At 48.6% G+C, this 20,349-nt stretch overlaps 1 protein-coding gene across 1 annotated transcript in view; it reads left to right on the top strand.

The window, feature by feature from the left end:
- The window catches only part of STOM (stomatin), a 54,471-nt gene that overhangs the window by 12,974 nt on the left and 21,148 nt on the right, over nucleotides 1-20,349 (top strand). Inside the window, exons 2-3 of the mRNA XM_063935963.1 lie at nucleotides 1,244-1,347; nucleotides 19,802-19,874. Of these exons, the coding sequence (XP_063792033.1) occupies nucleotides 1,244-1,347; nucleotides 19,802-19,874 (177 nt within the window). The remainder of the gene's footprint in view (nucleotides 1-1,243; nucleotides 1,348-19,801; nucleotides 19,875-20,349) is intronic.

Here is a 20,349-nt window from a genome sequence, read left to right as displayed (position 1 = left end):
CTGCCTTCCTATATCACCTCGTGCCTCCTATCTCCAGGTATTCCTGGGTGTCTCTATCCTGATACAGCGATGGCCGCAAAGTCAGAGTAATTTAGGATTTGAAAAATTTGCGTCCAAAAGTAGCGTATTTCCGGCCATGCACAGAGCCGTATATGTGTCGGTAACAGCGATATATGACTGTGCTATACACCGGGCACACGTCACAGACACTTACGTCCCACGTGCGCCCATATTGGAAACCATTTTGTTTATGTGCAGCAGAAACGGGCTTCTTCCTGCATGAGGAAATAGAGAAAGCATTCCCGAGACAAGCTGACCACACAATGGGCGGGAAACAGCAACGCCAAAACTGCCGCCAAACCTCCGAAAATGCCACATTTGACGTTTTTACCATAGGCACCATCATCGTCATCATCATCAACAGAAGCTTGTCACCATGGGGTCTATTTAGCAAATAGCCCCCCTCCCCCCCAAAAATAAAATAAAAAAATAACGTAAAAATTTTGAGCTGAAAAAATAACTAAAAAATTCTGGGGGGAAATTGCGGGGCAGCTGAGTTACGGCACCCGGTGTCCCTACTTTTCAGGCATGACTCAGGTCACACATTTGTCCTACCCCTCTCCCCCATCGCGGTCTTCTGTATTCCATATTATATTTATGTTGTGCTTGTGTCTCCGGGGACTTCTAGACCTATATACCTGTGTCTCCTCTGTGGATTTGTGTGTACATTGGGGGTTATTTCGAGTTGATCGCTAGCTGCTGTTGTTCGCTGTGTAGCGATCATTACAAAAAACTGCAAAACTACGCATGCGTATGGTCCGCAATGCGCACGCCCGGCGTACCGTTTTCTGGGAGTGTTTGGAAAAACGCAGGCGTGACCAGGTGTTTACAGGGCGGGTGTCTGACGTCAATTCCGGGCCCTTCGTCGCAGCAATCATCGTACAGAATAAGTAACTACAGGGCTGGTCTTGTTCTGCACAAAATGTTTTTGTACCGCTCGGCTGCGCAGGCGTTCGCACTCTTGCAAAGCGAAAATACACTCCCACATGAGGGGTAGATTTACTAAAGCTTCTAGGAAAAGTATAGGTGTTGCCACTAGCAACCAATCAGATTTCGCTATCATTTCTCTATTGTATTCTAGAAAATGATAGACACAATCTGGAAGGTTGCTATGGGCAACCCCTCCATTTGTCTATAAAGCCTCGCTCAGATGGAATAACAGCGGCTGATGTTTCTGTTGCAGGAGAGCAGGACACCGGGCTCGGATGCTGTGGTTGGGTTCTGGTCATTGTGTCATTCTTCCTCATTCTCATCACATTTCCCATATCAATATGGATGTGCATAAAGGTGAGTAGAGGACATCACACTAATATATACATTGGGGGCTGTATGTGGGGGCAGCCGTGGAAACCAGATTTACTGCTTTGTACTAATGCCAGATTCCGCTCTTCTACTGCCGGGATCTGCGCGTCTGCTAGCGGTGATCCGTGCTTCAAGCACCTGTAGACAAGGGCATCTACAGGTGCTTGTATCCAGAGACAGGTGCATCTACAGGTGCTTGTATCCAGAGACAGGTGCATCTACAGGTGCTTCTATCCAGAGACAGGTGCATCTACAGGTGCTTGTATCCAGAGACAGGTGCATCTACAGGTGCTTGTATCCAGAGACAGGTGCATCTACAGGTGCTTCTATCCAGAGACAGGTGCATCTACAGGTGCTTCTATCCAGAGACAGGTGCATCTACAGGTGCTTCTATCCAGAGACAGGTGCATCTACAGGTGCTTCTATCCAGAGACAGGTGCATCTACAGGTGCTTCTATCCAGAGACAGGTGCATCTACAGGTGCTTGTATCCAGAGACAGGTGCATCTACAGGTGCTTCTATCCAGAGACAGGTGCATCTACAGGTGCTTCTATCCAGAGACAGGTGCATCTGCAGGTGCTTGTATCCAGAGACAGGTGCATCTACAGGTGCTTGTATCCAGGGACAGGTGCATCTACAGGTGCTAGTATCCAGAGACAGGTGCATCTACAGGTGCTTCTATCCAGAGACAGGTGCATCTACAGGTGCTTCTATCCAGAGACAGGTGCATCTACAGGTGCTTCTATCCAGAGACAGGTGCATCTACAGGTGCTTGTATCCAGAGACAGGTACATCTACAGGTGCTTGTTTCCAGAGACAGGTGCATCTACAGGTGCTTGTATCCAGGGTCAGGTGCATCTACAGGTGCTTCTATCCAGAGACAGGTGCATCTACAGGTGCTTCTATCCAGAGACAGGTGCATCTACAGGTGTTTGTATCCAGAGACAGGTGCATCTACAGGTGCTTCTATCCAGAGACAGGTGCATCTACAGGTGCTTCTATCCAGAGACAGGTGCATCTACAGGTGCTTCTATCCAGAGACGGGTACATCTACAGGTGCTTCTATCCAGAGACAGGTGCATCTATAGGTGCTTGTATCCAGAGACAGGTGCATCTACAGGTGCTTCTATCCAGAGACAGGTGCATCTACAGGCCATGTGTACTGATAGGTGCATCTACAGGTGCTTCTATCCAGAGACAGGTGCATTTACAGGTGCTTCTATCCAGAGACAGGTGCATCTACAGGTGTTTGTATCCAGAGACAGGTGCATCTACAGGTGTTTGTATCCAGAGACAGCTGCATCTACAGGTGTTTGTATCCAGAGACAGGTGCATCTACAGGTGCTTCTATCCAGAGTCAAGTGCATCTACAGGTGCTTCTATCCAGAGACAGGTGCATCTACAGGTGCTTCTATCCAGAGACAGGTACATCTACAGGTGCTTCTCTCCAGAGACAGGTGCATCTACAGGTGCTTCTATCCAGAGACAGGTGCATCTACAGGTGCTTCTATCCAGAGACAGGTGCATCTACAGGCCATGTGTACTGATAGGTGCATCTACAGGTGTTTGTATCCAGAGACAGGTGCATCTACAGGTGCTTGTATCCAGAGACAGGTGCATCTACAGGTGCTTGTATCCAGAGACAGGTGCATCTACAGGTGCTTCTATCCAGAGACAGGTGCATCTACAGGCCATGTGTACTGATAGGTGCATCTACAGGTGTTTGTATCCAGAGACAGGTGCATCTACAGGTGCTTGTATCCAGAGACAGGTGCATCTACAGGTGCTTGTATCCAGAGACAGGTGCATCTACAGGTGCTTGTATCCAGAGACAGGTGCATCTACAGGTGCTTCTATCCAGAGACAGGTGTATCTACAGGTGCTTGTATCCAGAGACAGGTGCATCTACAGGTGTTTGTATCCAGAGACAGGTGCATCTACAGGTGCTTCTATCCAGAGACAGGTGTATCTACAGGCCATGTACACAGATGGGTGTATCTACAGGTACATGTACCCAAAGACAGGTGTATCTACGGGTACATGTACACAGACAAGTGTATCTACGGGTATATGTACACAGACAGGAGTATCTACAGGTGCTTGTATCCAGAGACAGGTGCATCTACAGGTGCTTGTATCCAGAGACCGGTGCATCTACAGGTGTTTGTATCCAGAGACAGGTGCATCTACAGGTGCTTGTATCCAGGGTCAGGTGCATCTACAGGTGCTTCTATCCAGAGACAGGTGCATCTACAGGTGCTTCTATCCAGAGACAGGTGCATCTACAGGTTCTTGTATCCAGAGACAGGTGCATCTACAGGTGTTTGTATCCAGAGACAGGTGCATCTACAGGTGTTTGTATCCAGAGACAGGTGCATCTACAGGTGCTTGTATCCAGAGACAGGTGCATCTACAGGTGCTTGTATCCAGAGACAGGTGCATCTACAGGTGCTTGTATCCAGAGACAGGTGCATCTACAGGTGTTTGTATCCAGAGACAGGTGCATCTACAGGTGCTTCTATCCAGAGACAGGTGCATCTACAGGTGCTTCTATCCAGAGACAGGTACATCTACAGGTGCTTCTATCCAGAGACAGGTGCATCTACAGGTGCTTCTATCCAGAGACAGGTGCATCTACAGGCCATGTGTACTGATAGGTGCATCTACAGGTGCTTCTATCCAGAGACAGGTGCATCTACAGGTGCTTCTATCCAGAGACAGGTGCATCTACAGGTGTTTGTATCCAGAGACAGGTGCATCTACAGGTGTTTGTATCCAGAGACAGGTGCATCTACAGGTGTTTGTATCCAGAGACAGGTACATCTACAGGCCATGTGTACTGATAGGTGCATCTACAGGTGTTTGTATCCAGAGACAGGTGCATCTACAGGTGTTTGCATCCAGAGACAGGTGCATCTACAGGTGCTTCTATCCAGAGACAGGTGCATCTACAGGTGCTTCTATCCAGAGACAGGTGCATCTACAGGCCATGTGTACTGATAGGTGCATCTACAGGTGCTTGTATCCAGAGACAGGTGCATCTACAGGTGCTTGTATCCAGAGACAGGTGCATCTACAGGTGCTTGTATCCAGAGACAGGTGCATCTACAGGTGCTTCTATCCAGAGACAGGTGCATCTACAGGCCATGTGTACTGATAGGTGCATCTACAGGTGTTTGTATCCAGAGACAGGTGCATCTACAGGTGCTTGTATCCAGAGACAGGTGCATCTATAGGTGCTTGTATCCAGAGACAGGTGCATCTACAGGTGCTTGTATCCAGAGACAGGTGCATCTACAGGTGCTTGTATCCAGAGACAGGTGCATCTACAGGTGTTTGTATACAGAGACAGGTGCATCTACAGGTGCTTCTATCCAGAGACAGGTGTATCTACAGGCCATGTACACAGATGGGTGTATCTACAGGTACATGTACCCAAAGACAGGTGTATCTACGGGTACATGTAGACAGACAAGTGTATCTACGGGTATATGTACACAGACAGGAGTATCTACAGGTTCTTGTATCCAGAGACAGGTGCATCTACAGGTGTTTGTATCCAGAGACAGGTGCATCTACAGGTGTTTGTATCCAGAGACAGGTGCATCTACAGGTGTTTGTATCCAGAGACAGGTGCATCTACAGGTGCTTCTATTCAGAGTCAAGTGCATCTACATGTGCTTCTATCCAGAGACAGGTGCATCTATAGGTGCTTGTATCCAGAGACAGGTGCATCTACAGGTGCTTGTATCCAGAGACAGGTGCATCTACAGGTGCTTGTATCCAGAGACAGGTGCATCTACAGGTGTTTGTATCCAGAGACAGGTGCATCTACAGGTGTTTGTATCCAGAGACAGGTGCATCTACAGGTGCTTCTATCCAGAGTCAAGTGCATCTACAGGTGCTTCTATCCAGAGACAGGTGCATCTATAGGTGCTTGTATCCAGAGACAGGTGCATCTACAGGTGCTTGTATCCAGAGACAGGTGCATCTACAGGTGCTTCTATCCAGAGACAGGTGCATCTACAGGCCATGTGTACTGATAGGTGCATCTACAGGTGCTTGTATCCAGAGACAGGTGCATCTATAGGTGCTTCTATCCAGAGACAGGTGCATCTACAGGCCATGTGTACTGATAGGTGCATCTACAGGTGCTTGTATCCAGAGACCGGTGCATCTACAGGTGCTTGTATCCAGAGACAGGTGCATCTACAGGTGCTTGTATCCAGAGACAGGTGCATCTACAGGTGCTTGTATCCAGAGACAGGTGCATCTACAGGTGCTTGTATCCAGAGACAGGTGCATCTACAGGTGCTTGTATCCAGAGACAGGTGCATCTACAGGTGCTTCTATCCAGAGACAGGTGTATCTACAGGCCATGTACACCGATGGGTGTATCTACAGGTACATGTACCCAAAGACAGGTGTACCTACGGGTACATCTACACAGACAAGTGTATCTACAGGTGCTTCTATCCAGAGACAGGTGCATCTACAGGCCATGTGTACTGATAGGTGCATCTACAGGTGTTTGTATCCAGAGACAGGAGTATCTACAGGTGCTTCTATCCAGAGACAGGTGCATCTACAGGTGCTTCTATCCAGAGACAGGTGCATCTACAGGTGCTTGTATCCAGAGACAGGTGCTTCTATCCAGAGAAAGGTGCATCTACAGGTGCTTCTATCCAGAGACAGGTGCATCTACAGGTGCTTCTATCCAGAGACAGGTGCATCTACAGGTGCTTCTATCCAGAGACAGGTGCATCTACAGGTTCTTGTATCCAGAGACAGGTGCATCTACAGGTTCTTGTATCCAGAGACAGGTGCATCTACAGGTGTTTGTATCCAGAGACAGGTGCATCTACAGGTGTTTGTATCCAGAGACAGGTGCATCTACAGGTGCTTCTATTCAGAGTCAAGTGCATCTACATGTGCTTCTATCCAGAGACAGGTGCATCTATAGGTGCTTGTATCCAGAGACAGGTGCATCTACAGGTGCTTGTATCCAGAGACAGGTGCATCTACAGGTGCTTGTATCCAGAGACAGGTGCATCTACAGGTGTTTGTATCCAGAGACAGGTGCATCTACAGGTGTTTGTATCCAGAGACAGGTGCATCTACAGGTGCTTCTATCCAGAGTCAAGTGCATCTACAGGTGCTTCTATCCAGAGACAGGTGCATCTATAGGTGCTTGTATCCAGAGACAGGTGCATCTACAGGTGCTTGTATCCAGAGACAGGTGCATCTACAGGTGCTTCTATCCAGAGACAGGTGCATCTACAGGCCATGTGTACTGATAGGTGCATCTACAGGTGCTTGTATCCAGAGACAGGTGCATCTATAGGTGCTTCTATCCAGAGACAGGTGCATCTACAGGCCATGTGTACTGATAGGTGCATCTACAGGTGCTTGTATCCAGAGACCGGTGCATCTACAGGTGCTTGTATCCAGAGACAGGTGCATCTACAGGTGCTTGTATCCAGAGACAGGTGCATCTACAGGTGCTTGTATCCAGAGACAGGTGCATCTACAGGTGCTTGTATCCAGAGACAGGTGCATCTACAGGTGCTTGTATCCAGAGACAGGTGCATCTACAGGTGCTTCTATCCAGAGACAGGTGTATCTACAGGCCATGTACACCGATGGGTGTATCTACAGGTACATGTACCCAAAGACAGGTGTACCTACGGGTACATCTACACAGACAAGTGTATCTACAGGTGCTTCTATCCAGAGACAGGTGCATCTACAGGCCATGTGTACTGATAGGTGCATCTACAGGTGTTTGTATCCAGAGACAGGAGTATCTACAGGTGCTTCTATCCAGAGACAGGTGCATCTACAGGTGCTTCTATCCAGAGACAGGTGCATCTACAGGTGCTTGTATCCAGAGACAGGTGCTTCTATCCAGAGAAAGGTGCATCTACAGGTGCTTCTATCCAGAGACAGGTGCATCTACAGGTGCTTCTATCCAGAGACAGGTGCATCTACAGGTGCTTCTATCCAGAGACAGGTGCATCTACAGGTGCTTCTATCCAGAGACAGGTGCATCTACAGGTTCTTGTATCCAGAGACAGGTGCATCTACAGGTTCTTGTATCCAGAGACAGGTGCATCTACAGGTGTTTGTATCCAGAGACAGGTGCATCTACAGGTGTTTGTATCCAGAGACAGGTGCATCTACAGGTGTTTGTATCCAGAGACAGGTGCATCTACAGGTGCTTGTATCCAGAGACAGGTGCATCTACAGGTGCTTGTATGCAGAGACAGGTGCATCTACAGGTGCTTCTATCCAGAGACAGGTGCATCTACAGGTGCTTGTATCCAGAGACAGGTGCATCTACAGGTGCTTGTATCCAGAGACAGGTGCATCTACAGGTGCTTGTATCCAGAGACAGGTGCATCTACAGGTGCTTCTATCCAGAGACAGGTGCATCTACAGGTGTTTGTATCCAGAGACAGGTGCATCTACAGGTGCTTCTATCCAGAGACAGGTGCATCTATAGGTGCTTGTATCCAGAGACAGGTGCATCTACAGGTGCTTGTATCCAGAGACAGGTGCATCTACAGGTGCTTCTATCCAGAGACAGGTGCATCTACAGGTGCTTCTATCCAGAGACAGGTGCATCTACAGGTGCTTCTATCCAGAGACAGGTGCATCTACAGGTGCTTGTATCCAGAGACAGGTACATCTACAGGTGCTTGTTTCCAGAGACAGGTGCATCTACAGGTGCTTGTATCCAGGGTCAGGTGCATCTACAGGTGCTTCTATCCAGAGACAGGTGCATCTACAGGTGCTTGTATCCAGAGACAGGTGCATCTACAGGTGTTTGTATCCAGAGACAGGTGCATCTACAGGTGCTTCTATCCAGAGACAGGTGCATCTACAGGTGCTTCTATCCAGAGACAGGTGCATCTACAGGTGCTTCTATCCAGAGACGGGTACATCTACAGGTGCTTCTATCCAGAGACAGGTGCATCTATAGGTGCTTGTATCCAGAGACAGGTGCATCTACAGGTGCTTCTATCCAGAGACAGGTGCATCTACAGGCCATGTGTACTGATAGGTGCATCTACAGGTGCTTCTATCCAGAGACAGGTGCATTTACAGGTGCTTCTATCCAGAGACAGGTGCATCTACAGGTGTTTGTATCCAGAGACAGGTACATCTACAGGTGCTTGTTTCCAGAGACAGGTGCATCTACAGGTGCTTGTATCCAGGGTCAGGTGCATCTACAGGTGCTTCTATCCAGAGACAGGTGCATCTACAGGTGCTTGTATCCAGAGACAGGTGCATCTACAGGTGTTTGTATCCAGAGACAGCTGCATCTACAGGTGTTTGTATCCAGAGACAGGTGCATCTACAGGTGCTTCTATCCAGAGTCAAGTGCATCTACAGGTGCTTCTATCCAGAGACAGGTGCATCTACAGGTGCTTCTATCCAGAGACAGGTACATCTACAGGTGCTTCTCTCCAGAGACAGGTGCATCTACAGGTGCTTCTATCCAGAGACAGGTGCATCTACAGGTGCTTCTATCCAGAGACAGGTGCATCTACAGGCCATGTGTACTGATAGGTGCATCTACAGGTGTTTGTATCCAGAGACAGGTGCATCTACAGGTGCTTGTATCCAGAGACAGGTGCATCTACAGGTGCTTGTATCCAGAGACAGGTGCATCTACAGGTGCTTCTATCCAGAGACAGGTGCATCTACAGGCCATGTGTACTGATAGGTGCATCTACAGGTGTTTGTATCCAGAGACAGGTGCATCTACAGGTGCTTGTATCCAGAGACAGGTGCATCTACAGGTGCTTGTATCCAGAGACAGGTGCATCTACAGGTGCTTGTATCCAGAGACAGGTGCATCTACAGGTGCTTGTATCCAGAGACAGGTGCATCTACAGGTGCTTCTATCCAGAGACAGGTGCATCTACAGGTGCTTGTATCCAGAGACAGGTGCATCTACAGGTGTTTGTATCCAGAGACAGGTGCATCTACAGGTGCTTCTATCCAGAGACAGGTGTATCTACAGGCCATGTACACAGATGGGTGTATCTACAGGTACATGTACCCAAAGACAGGTGTATCTACGGGTACATGTACACAGACAAGTGTATCTACGGGTATATGTACACAGACAGGAGTATCTACAGGTGCTTGTATCCAGAGACAGGTGCATCTACAGGTGCTTGTATCCAGAGACCGGTGCATCTACAGGTGTTTGTATCCAGAGACAGGTGCATCTACAGGTGCTTGTATCCAGGGTCAGGTGCATCTACAGGTGCTTCTATCCAGAGACAGGTGCATCTATAGGTGCTTCTATCCAGAGACAGGTGCATCTACAGGTTCTTGTATCCAGAGACAGGTGCATCTACAGGTGTTTGTATCCAGAGACAGGTGCATCTACAGGTGTTTGTATCCAGAGACAGGTGCATCTACAGGTGCTTGTATCCAGAGACAGGTGCATCTACAGGTGCTTGTATCCAGAGACAGGTGCATCTACAGGTGCTTCTATCCAGAGACAGGTGCATCTACAGGTGCTTGTATCCAGAGACAGGTGCATCTACAGGTGTTTGTATCCAGAGACAGGTGCATCTACAGGTGCTTCTATCCAGAGACAGGTGCATCTACAGGTGCTTCTATCCAGAGACAGGTACATCTACAGGTGCTTCTATCCAGAGACAGGTGCATCTACAGGTGCTTCTATCCAGAGACAGGTGCATCTACAGGCCATGTGTACTGATAGGTGCATCTACAGGTGCTTCTATCCAGAGACAGGTGCATCTACAGGTGCTTCTATCCAGAGACAGGTGCATCTACAGGTGTTTGTATCCAGAGACAGGTGCATCTACAGGTGTTTGTATCCAGAGACAGGTGCATCTACAGGTGTTTGTATCCAGAGACAGGTACATCTACAGGCCATGTGTACTGATAGGTGCATCTACAGGTGTTTGTATCCAGAGACAGGTGCATCTACAGGTGTTTGCATCCAGAGACAGGTGCATCTACAGGTGCTTCTATCCAGAGACAGGTGCATCTACAGGTGCTTCTATCCAGAGACAGGTGCATCTACAGGCCATGTGTACTGATAGGTGCATCTACAGGTGCTTGTATCCAGAGACAGGTGCATCTACAGGTGCTTGTATCCAGAGACAGGTGCATCTACAGGTGCTTGTATCCAGAGACAGGTGCATCTACAGGTGCTTCTATCCAGAGACAGGTGCATCTACAGGCCATGTGTACTGATAGGTGCATCTACAGGTGTTTGTATCCAGAGACAGGTGCATCTACAGGTGCTTGTATCCAGAGACAGGTGCATCTATAGGTGCTTGTATCCAGAGACAGGTGCATCTACAGGTGCTTGTATCCAGAGACAGGTGCATCTACAGGTGCTTGTATCCAGAGACAGGTGCATCTACAGGTGTTTGTATACAGAGACAGGTGCATCTACAGGTGCTTCTATCCAGAGACAGGTGTATCTACAGGCCATGTACACAGATGGGTGTATCTACAGGTACATGTACCCAAAGACAGGTGTATCTACGGGTACATGTAGACAGACAAGTGTATCTACGGGTATATGTACACAGACAGGAGTATCTACAGGTTCTTGTATCCAGAGACAGGTGCATCTACAGGTGTTTGTATCCAGAGACAGGTGCATCTACAGGTGTTTGTATCCAGAGACAGGTGCATCTACAGGTGTTTGTATCCAGAGACAGGTGCATCTACAGGTGCTTCAATTCAGAGTCAAGTGCATCTACATGTGCTTCTATCCAGAGACAGGTGCATCTATAGGTGCTTGTATCCAGAGACAGGTGCATCTACAGGTGCTTGTATCCAGAGACAGGTGCATCTACAGGTGCTTGTATCCAGAGACAGGTGCATCTACAGGTGTTTGTATCCAGAGACAGGTGCATCTACAGGTGTTTGTATCCAGAGACAGGTGCATCTACAGGTGCTTCAATTCAGAGTCAAGTGCATCTACATGTGCTTCTATCCAGAGACAGGTGCATCTATAGGTGCTTGTATCCAGAGACAGGTGCATCTACAGGTGCTTGTATCCAGAGACAGGTGCATCTACAGGTGCTTGTATCCAGAGACAGGTGCATCTACAGGTGCTTCTATCCAGAGACAGGTGCATCTACAGGCCATGTGTACTGATAGGTGCATCTACAGGTGCTTGTATCCAGAGACAGGTGCATCTATAGGTGCTTCTATCCAGAGACAGGTGCATCTACAGGCCATGTGTACTGATAGGTGCATCTACAGGTGCTTGTATCCAGAGACCGGTGCATCTACAGGTGCTTGTATCCAGAGACAGGTGCATCTACAGGTGCTTGTATCCAGAGACAGGTGCATCTACAGGTGCTTGTATCCAGAGACAGGTGCATCTACAGGTGCTTGTATCCAGAGACAGGTGCATCTACAGGTGCTTGTATCCAGAGACAGGTGCATCTACAGGTGCTTGTATCCAGAGACAGGTGCATCTACAGGTGCTTCTATCCAGAGACAGGTGTATCTACAGGCCATGTACACCGATGGGTGTATCTACAGGTACATGTACCCAAAGACAGGTGTACCTACGGGTACATCTACACAGACAAGTGTATCTACAGGTGCTTCTATCCAGAGACAGGTGCATCTACAGGCCATGTGTACTGATAGGTGCATCTACAGGTGTTTGTATCCAGAGACAGGAGTATCTACAGGTGCTTCTATCCAGAGACAGGTGCATCTACAGGTGCTTCTATCCAGAGACAGGTGCATCTACAGGTGCTTGTATCCAGAGACAGGTGCTTCTATCCAGAGAAAGGTGCATCTACAGGTGCTTCTATCCAGAGACAGGTGCATCTACAGGTGCTTCTATCCAGAGACAGGTGCATCTACAGGTGCTTCTATCCAGAGACAGGTGCATCTACAGGTGCTTCTATCCAGAGACAGGTGCATCTACAGGTTCTTGTATCCAGAGACAGGTGCATCTACAGGTTCTTGTATCCAGAGACAGGTGCATCTACAGGTGTTTGTATCCAGAGACAGGTGCATCTACAGGTGTTTGTATCCAGAGACAGGTGCATCTACAGGTGCTTCTATTCAGAGTCAAGTGCATCTACATGTGCTTCTATCCAGAGACAGGTGCATCTATAGGTGCTTGTATCCAGAGACAGGTGCATCTACAGGTGCTTGTATCCAGAGACAGGTGCATCTACAGGTGCTTGTATCCAGAGACAGGTGCATCTACAGGTGTTTGTATCCAGAGACAGGTGCATCTACAGGTGTTTGTATCCAGAGACAGGTGCATCTACAGGTGCTTCTATCCAGAGTCAAGTGCATCTACAGGTGCTTCTATCCAGAGACAGGTGCATCTATAGGTGCTTGTATCCAGAGACAGGTGCATCTACAGGTGCTTGTATCCAGAGACAGGTGCATCTACAGGTGCTTCTATCCAGAGACAGGTGCATCTACAGGCCATGTGTACTGATAGGTGCATCTACAGGTGCTTGTATCCAGAGACAGGTGCATCTATAGGTGCTTCTATCCAGAGACAGGTGCATCTACAGGCCATGTGTACTGATAGGTGCATCTACAGGTGTTTGTATCCAGAGACAGGTGCATCTACAGGTGCTTGTATCCAGAGACAGGTGCATCTACAGGTGCTTGTATCCAGAGACAGGTGCATCTACAGGTGCTTCTATCCAGAGACAGGTGTATCTACAGGCCATGTACACCGATGGGTGTATCTACAGGTACATGTACCCAAAGACAGGTGTACCTACGGGTACATCTACACAGACAAGTGTATCTACAGGTGCTTCTATCCAGAGACAGGTGCATCTACAGGCCATGTGTACTGATAGGTGCATCTACAGGTGTTTGTATCCAGAGACAGGAGTATCTACAGGTGCTTCTATCCAGAGACAGGTGCATCTACAGGTGCTTCTATCCAGAGACAGGTGCATCTACAGGTGCTTGTATCCAGAGACAGGTGCTTCTATCCAGAGAAAGGTGCATCTACAGGTGCTTCTATCCAGAGACAGGTGCATCTACAGGTGCTTCTATCCAGAGACAGGTGCATCTACAGGTGCTTCTATCCAGAGACAGGTGCATCTACAGGTGCTTCTATCCAGAGACAGGTGCATCTACAGGTTCTTGTATCCAGAGACAGGTGCATCTACAGGTTCTTGTATCCAGAGACAGGTGCATCTACAGGTGTTTGTATCCAGAGACAGGTGCATCTACAGGTGTTTGTATCCAGAGACAGGTGCATCTACAGGTGTTTGTATCCAGAGACAGGTGCATCTACAGGTGCTTGTATCCAGAGACAGGTGCATCTACAGGTGCTTGTATCCAGAGACAGGTGCATCTACAGGTGCTTCTATCCAGAGACAGGTGCATCTACAGGTGCTTGTATCCAGAGACAGGTGCATCTACAGGTGCTTGTATCCAGAGACAGGTGCATCTACAGGTGCTTGTATCCAGAGACAGGTGCATCTACAGGTGCTTCTATCCAGAGACAGGTGCATCTACAGGTGTTTGTATCCAGAGACAGGTGCATCTACAGGTGCTTCTATCCAGAGACAGGTGCATCTATAGGTGCTTGTATCCAGAGACAGGTGCATCTACAGGTGCTTGTATCCAGAGACAGGTGCATCTACAGGTGCTTCTATCCAGAGACAGGTGCATCTACAGGTGCTTCTATCCAGAGACAGGTGCATCTACAGGTGCTTCTATCCAGAGACAGGTGCATCTACAGGTGCTTGTATCCAGAGACAGGTACATCTACAGGTGCTTGTTTCCAGAGACAGGTGCATCTACAGGTGCTTGTATCCAGGGTCAGGTGCATCTACAGGTGCTTCTATCCAGAGACAGGTGCATCTACAGGTGCTTGTATCCAGAGACAGGTGCATCTACAGGTGTTTGTATCCAGAGACAGGTGCATCTACAGGTGCTTCTATCCAGAGACAGGTGCATCTACAGGTGCTTCTATCCAGAGACAGGTGCATCTACAGGTGCTTCTATCCAGAGACGGGTACATCTACAGGTGCTTCTATCCAGAGACAGGTGCATCTATAGGTGCTTGTATCCAGAGACAGGTGCATCTACAGGTGCTTCTATCCAGAGACAGGTGCATCTACAGGCCATGTGTACTGATAGGTGCATCTACAGGTGCTTCTATCCAGAGACAGGTGCATTTACAGGTGCTTCTATCCAGAGACAGGTGCATCTACAGGTGTTTGTATCCAGAGACAGGTGCATCTACAGGTGTTTGTATCCAGAGACAGCTGCATCTACAGGTGTTTGTATCCAGAGACAGGTGCATCTACAGGTGCTTCTATCCAGAGTCAAGTGCATCTACAGGTGCTTCTATCCAGAGACAGGTGCATCTACAGGTGCTTCTATCCAGAGACAGGTACATCTACAGGTGCTTCTCTCCAGAGACAGGTGCATCTACAGGTGCTTCTATCCAGAGACAGGTGCATCTACAGGTGCTTCTATCCAGAGACAGGTGCATCTACAGGCCATGTGTACTGATAGGTGCATCTACAGGTGTTTGTATCCAGAGACAGGTGCATCTACAGGTGCTTGTATCCAGAGACAGGTGCATCTACAGGTGCTTGTATCCAGAGACAGGTGCATCTACAGGTGCTTCTATCCAGAGACAGGTGCATCTACAGGCCATGTGTACTGATAGGTGCATCTACAGGTGTTTGTATCCAGAGACAGGTGCATCTACAGGTGCTTGTATCCAGAGACAGGTGCATCTACAGGTGCTTGTATCCAGAGACAGGTGCATCTACAGGTGCTTGTATCCAGAGACAGGTGCATCTACAGGTGCTTGTATCCAGAGACAGGTGCATCTACAGGTGCTTCTATCCAGAGACAGGTGCATCTACAGGTGCTTGTATCCAGAGACAGGTGCATCTACAGGTGTTTGTATCCAGAGACAGGTGCATCTACAGGTGCTTCTATCCAGAGACAGGTGTATCTACAGGCCATGTACACAGATGGGTGTATCTACAGGTACATGTACCCAAAGACAGGTGTATCTACGGGTACATGTACACAGACAAGTGTATCTACGGGTATATGTACACAGACAGGAGTATCTACAGGTGCTTGTATCCAGAGACAGGTGCATCTACAGGTGCTTGTATCCAGAGACCGGTGCATCTACAGGTGTTTGTATCCAGAGACAGGTGCATCTACAGGTGCTTGTATCCAGGGTCAGGTGCATCTACAGGTGCTTCTATCCAGAGACAGGTGCATCTACAGGTGCTTCTATCCAGAGACAGGTGCATCTACAGGTTCTTGTATCCAGAGACAGGTGCATCTACAGGTGTTTGTATCCAGAGACAGGTGCATCTACAGGTGTTTGTATCCAGAGACAGGTGCATCTACAGGTGCTTGTATCCAGAGACAGGTGCATCTACAGGTGCTTGTATCCAGAGACAGGTGCATCTACAGGTGCTTCTATCCAGAGACAGGTGCATCTACAGGTGCTTGTATCCAGAGACAGGTGCATCTACAGGTGTTTGTATCCAGAGACAGGTGCATCTACAGGTGCTTCTATCCAGAGACAGGTGCATCTACAGGTGCTTCTATCCAGAGACAGGTACATCTACAGGTGCTTCTATCCAGAGACAGGTGCATCTACAGGTGCTTCTATCCAGAGACAGGTGCATCTACAGGCCATGTGTACTGATAGGTGCATCTACAGGTGCTTGTATCCAGAGACAGGTGCATCTACAGGTGCTTCTATCCAGAGACAGGTGCATCTACAGGTGTTTGTATCCAGAGACAGGTGCATCTACAGGTGTTTGTATCCAGAGACAGGTGCATCTACAGGTGTTTGTATCCAGAGACAGGTACATCTACAGGCCATGTGTACTGATAGGTGCATCTACAGGTGTTTGTATCCAGAGACAGGTGCATCTACAGGTGTTTGCATCCAGAGACAGGTGCATCTACAGGTGCTTCTATCCAGAGACAGGTGCATCTACAGGTGCTTTTATCCAGAGACAGGTGCATCTACAGGCCATGTGTACTGATAGGTGCATCTACAGGTGCTTGTATCCAGAGACAGGTGCATCTACAGGTGCTTGTATCCAGAGACAGGTGCATCTACAGGTGCTTGTATCCAGAGACAGGTGCATCTACAGGTGCTTCTATCCAGAGACAGGTGCATCTACAGGCCATGTGTACTGATAGGTGCATCTACAGGTGTTTGTATCCAGAGACAGGTGCATCTACAGGTGCTTGTATCCAGAGACAGGTGCATCTATAGGTGCTTGTATCCAGAGACAGGTGCATCTACAGGTGCTTGTATCCAGAGACAGGTGCATCTACAGGTGCTTGTATCCAGAGACAGGTGCATCTACAGGTGTTTGTATACAGAGACAGGTGCATCTACAGGTGCTTCTATCCAGAGATAGGTGTATCTACAGGCCATGTACACAGATGGGTGTATCTACAGGTACATGTACCCAAAGACAGGTGTATCTACGGGTACATGTAGACAGACAAGTGTATCTACGGGTATATGTACACAGACAGGAGTATCTACAGGTTCTTGTATCCAGAGACAGGTGCATCTACAGGTGTTTGTATCCAGAGACAGGTGCATCTACAGGTGTTTGTATCCAGAGACAGGTGCATCTACAGGTGTTTGTATCCAGAGACAGGTGCATCTACAGGTGCTTCTATTCAGAGTCAAGTGCATCTACATGTGCTTCTATCCAGAGACAGGTGCATCTATAGGTGCTTGTATCCAGAGACAGGTGCATCTACAGGTGCTTGTATCCAGAGACAGGTGCATCTACAGGTGCTTGTATCCAGAGACAGGTGCATCTACAGGTGTTTGTATCCAGAGACAGGTGCATCTACAGGTGTTTGTATCCAGAGACAGGTGCATCTACAGGTGCTTCTATCCAGAGTCAAGTGCATCTACAGGTGCTTCTATCCAGAGACAGGTGCATCTATAGGTGCTTGTATCCAGAGACAGGTGCATCTACAGGTGCTTGTATCCAGAGACAGGTGCATCTACAGGTGCTTCTATCCAGAGACAGGTGCATCTACAGGCCATGTGTACTGATAGGTGCATCTACAGGTGCTTGTATCCAGAGACAGGTGCATCTATAGGTGCTTCTATCCAGAGACAGGTGCATCTACAGGCCATGTGTACTGATAGGTGCATCTACAGGTGCTTGTATCCAGAGACCGGTGCATCTACAGGTGCTTGTATCCAGAGACAGGTGCATCTACAGGTGCTTGTATCCAGAGACAGGTGCATCTACAGGTGCTTGTATCCAGAGACAGGTGCATCTACAGGTGCTTGTATCCAGAGACAGGTGCATCTACAGGTGCTTGTATCCAGAGACAGGTGCATCTACAGGTGCTTCTATCCAGAGACAGGTGTATCTACAGGCCATGTACACCGATGGGTGTATCTACAGGTACATGTACCCAAAGACAGGTGTACCTACGGGTACATCTACACAGACAAGTGTATCTACAGGTGCTTCTATCCAGAGACAGGTGCATCTACAGGCCATGTGTACTGATAGGTGCATCTACAGGTGTTTGTATCCAGAGACAGGAGTATCTACAGGTGCTTCTATCCAGAGACAGGTGCATCTACAGGTGCTTCTATCCAGAGACAGGTGCATCTACAGGTGCTTGTATCCAGAGACAGGTGCTTCTATCCAGAGAAAGGTGCATCTACAGGTGCTTCTATCCAGAGACAGGTGCATCTACAGGTGCTTCTATCCAGAGACAGGTGCATCTACAGGTGCTTCTATCCAGAGACAGGTGCATCTACAGGTGCTTCTATCCAGAGACAGGTGCATCTACAGGTTCTTGTATCCAGAGACAGGTGCATCTACAGGTTCTTGTATCCAGAGACAGGTGCATCTACAGGTGTTTGTATCCAGAGACAGGTGCATCTACAGGTGTTTGTATCCAGAGACAGGTGCATCTACAGGTGTTTGTATCCAGAGACAGGTGCATCTACAGGTGCTTGTATCCAGAGACAGGTGCATCTACAGGTGCTTGTATCCAGAGACAGGTGCATCTACAGGTGCTTCTATCCAGAGACAGGTGCATCTACAGGTGCTTGTATCCAGAGACAGGTGCATCTACAGGTGCTTGTATCCAGAGACAGGTGCATCTACAGGTGCTTGTATCCAGAGACAGGTGCATCTACAGGTGCTTCTATCCAGAGACAGGTGCATCTACAGGTGTTTGTATCCAGAGACAGGTGCATCTACAGGTGCTTCTATCCAGAGACAGGTGCATCTATAGGTGCTTGTATCCAGAGACAGGTGCATCTACAGGTGCTTGTATCCAGAGACAGGTGCATCTACAGGTGCTTGTATCCAGAGACAGGTGCATCTACAGGTGCTTGTATCCAGAGACAGGTGCATCTACAGGTGCTTGTATCCAGAGACAGGTGCATCTACAGGTGCTTGTATCCAGAGACAGGTGCATCTGCAGGTGCTTCTATCCAGAGACAGGTGCATCTACAGGTGCTTCTATCCAGAGACAGGTGCAACTACAGGTGCTTGTATCCAGAGACAGGTGCATCTACAGGTGCTTCTATCCAGAGACAGGTGCATCTACAGGTGCTTCTACAGGTGCTTCTATCCAGAGACAGGTGCAACTACAGGTGCTTCTATCCAGAGACAGGTGCATCTACAGGTGCTTCTATCCAGAGACAGGTGCATCTACAGGTGCTTCTATCCAGAGACAGGTGCATCTACAGGTGCTTGTATCCAGAGACAGGTGCATCTACAGGTGCTTCTATCCAGAGACAGGTGCATCTACAGGTGCTTGTATCCAGAGACAGGTGCATCTACAGGTGCTTCTATCCAGAGACAGGTGCATCTACAGGTGCTTGTATCCAGAGACAGGTGCAACTACAGGTGCTTCTATCCAGAGACAGGTGTATCTACGGGTACATGTACACAGACCAACTCTAAGGCTACAGCTACACATAGCGGCCAAGCGGGTCCCGTTTTGTGTTCACACGGATCCTGTTCTGCGAGATGCCGCAGAACAGGATCCGGCCAGTGACACACGGGATTCAATAGAACACGGCCGCACTGTGTGAACACATACATTGAAATGTATGTGTTCACCTTGAAATCCTGTGGTTCTGCCAGTTGGACCCGGCGGCAGCGGGATCGCCGCATGTGTGGTCGCCTGCATAGACGCCAATGTGCAGGCTCCTTCCGGTCAAGCAGGTCCCGCTGAACGGGACCCGCTTGGCCGCTATGTGTGGCCCTAGCCTAATGTCTAAAATTATATTATTTGTTTTCGAAATCTCCCTTTCCTCGTCCAGGAGAATCTGCATTTCCAGGGAAAGACATGAACCAGTCTCACTGCCGACTATTGTATCTCATCTGCGACCGGATTCTCACTGTCCTCTTTCTGGTTGCAGATTGTGAAGGAATACGAACGTGCGATCATTTTCAGGTTGGGGCGTATTCTGCGTGGAGGCGCAAAGGGACCAGGTCAGTTTCTTATGGATAGTGTCCCTATGCTGTATTTAGGCCGGGATTCAAATCTTTTATTGCCCCCGATCTCCCGTCTAAAGTGACGGGAGATTGCGGGGCGATATTCTATGGCCCCCTGTTATCACGCTGATCGCGCCCAAAGCAGCTAAACACGACTAAAGTCATGGGAGCGATCTCGAAAAGTCCCGTTTGGGCATCCAAACGGGTCACTTTTCGTGCATTTCAGCTCACCAACCCAGGGGGTGGCGAGCTGAAATGCTGATATCGCGCCCATCGGCAGTAACATTTGAATACTGCCAGCGGGCGGTAGGGGAGCTGCAAGATTTGAATCCCACCCAAAGGTGATAATCCAAGTGGTCTGTATGAAACGTGTGTGTGTGTGTGTGTGTGTGTATGCATATATATGTGTGTATATATGTGTATATATAGATAAACTGCCCGTTTCTAGGGATACGTGTAACCGCCTTATCTA

Source organism: Pseudophryne corroboree, chromosome 8, assembly GCF_028390025.1.
Source record: "Pseudophryne corroboree isolate aPseCor3 chromosome 8, aPseCor3.hap2, whole genome shotgun sequence".
NCBI lineage: Eukaryota > Metazoa > Chordata > Amphibia > Anura > Myobatrachidae > Pseudophryne > Pseudophryne corroboree.
Note: the sequence above shows the minus strand (reverse complement) of the source record. Positions and strands in the feature narration are given on the sequence as shown.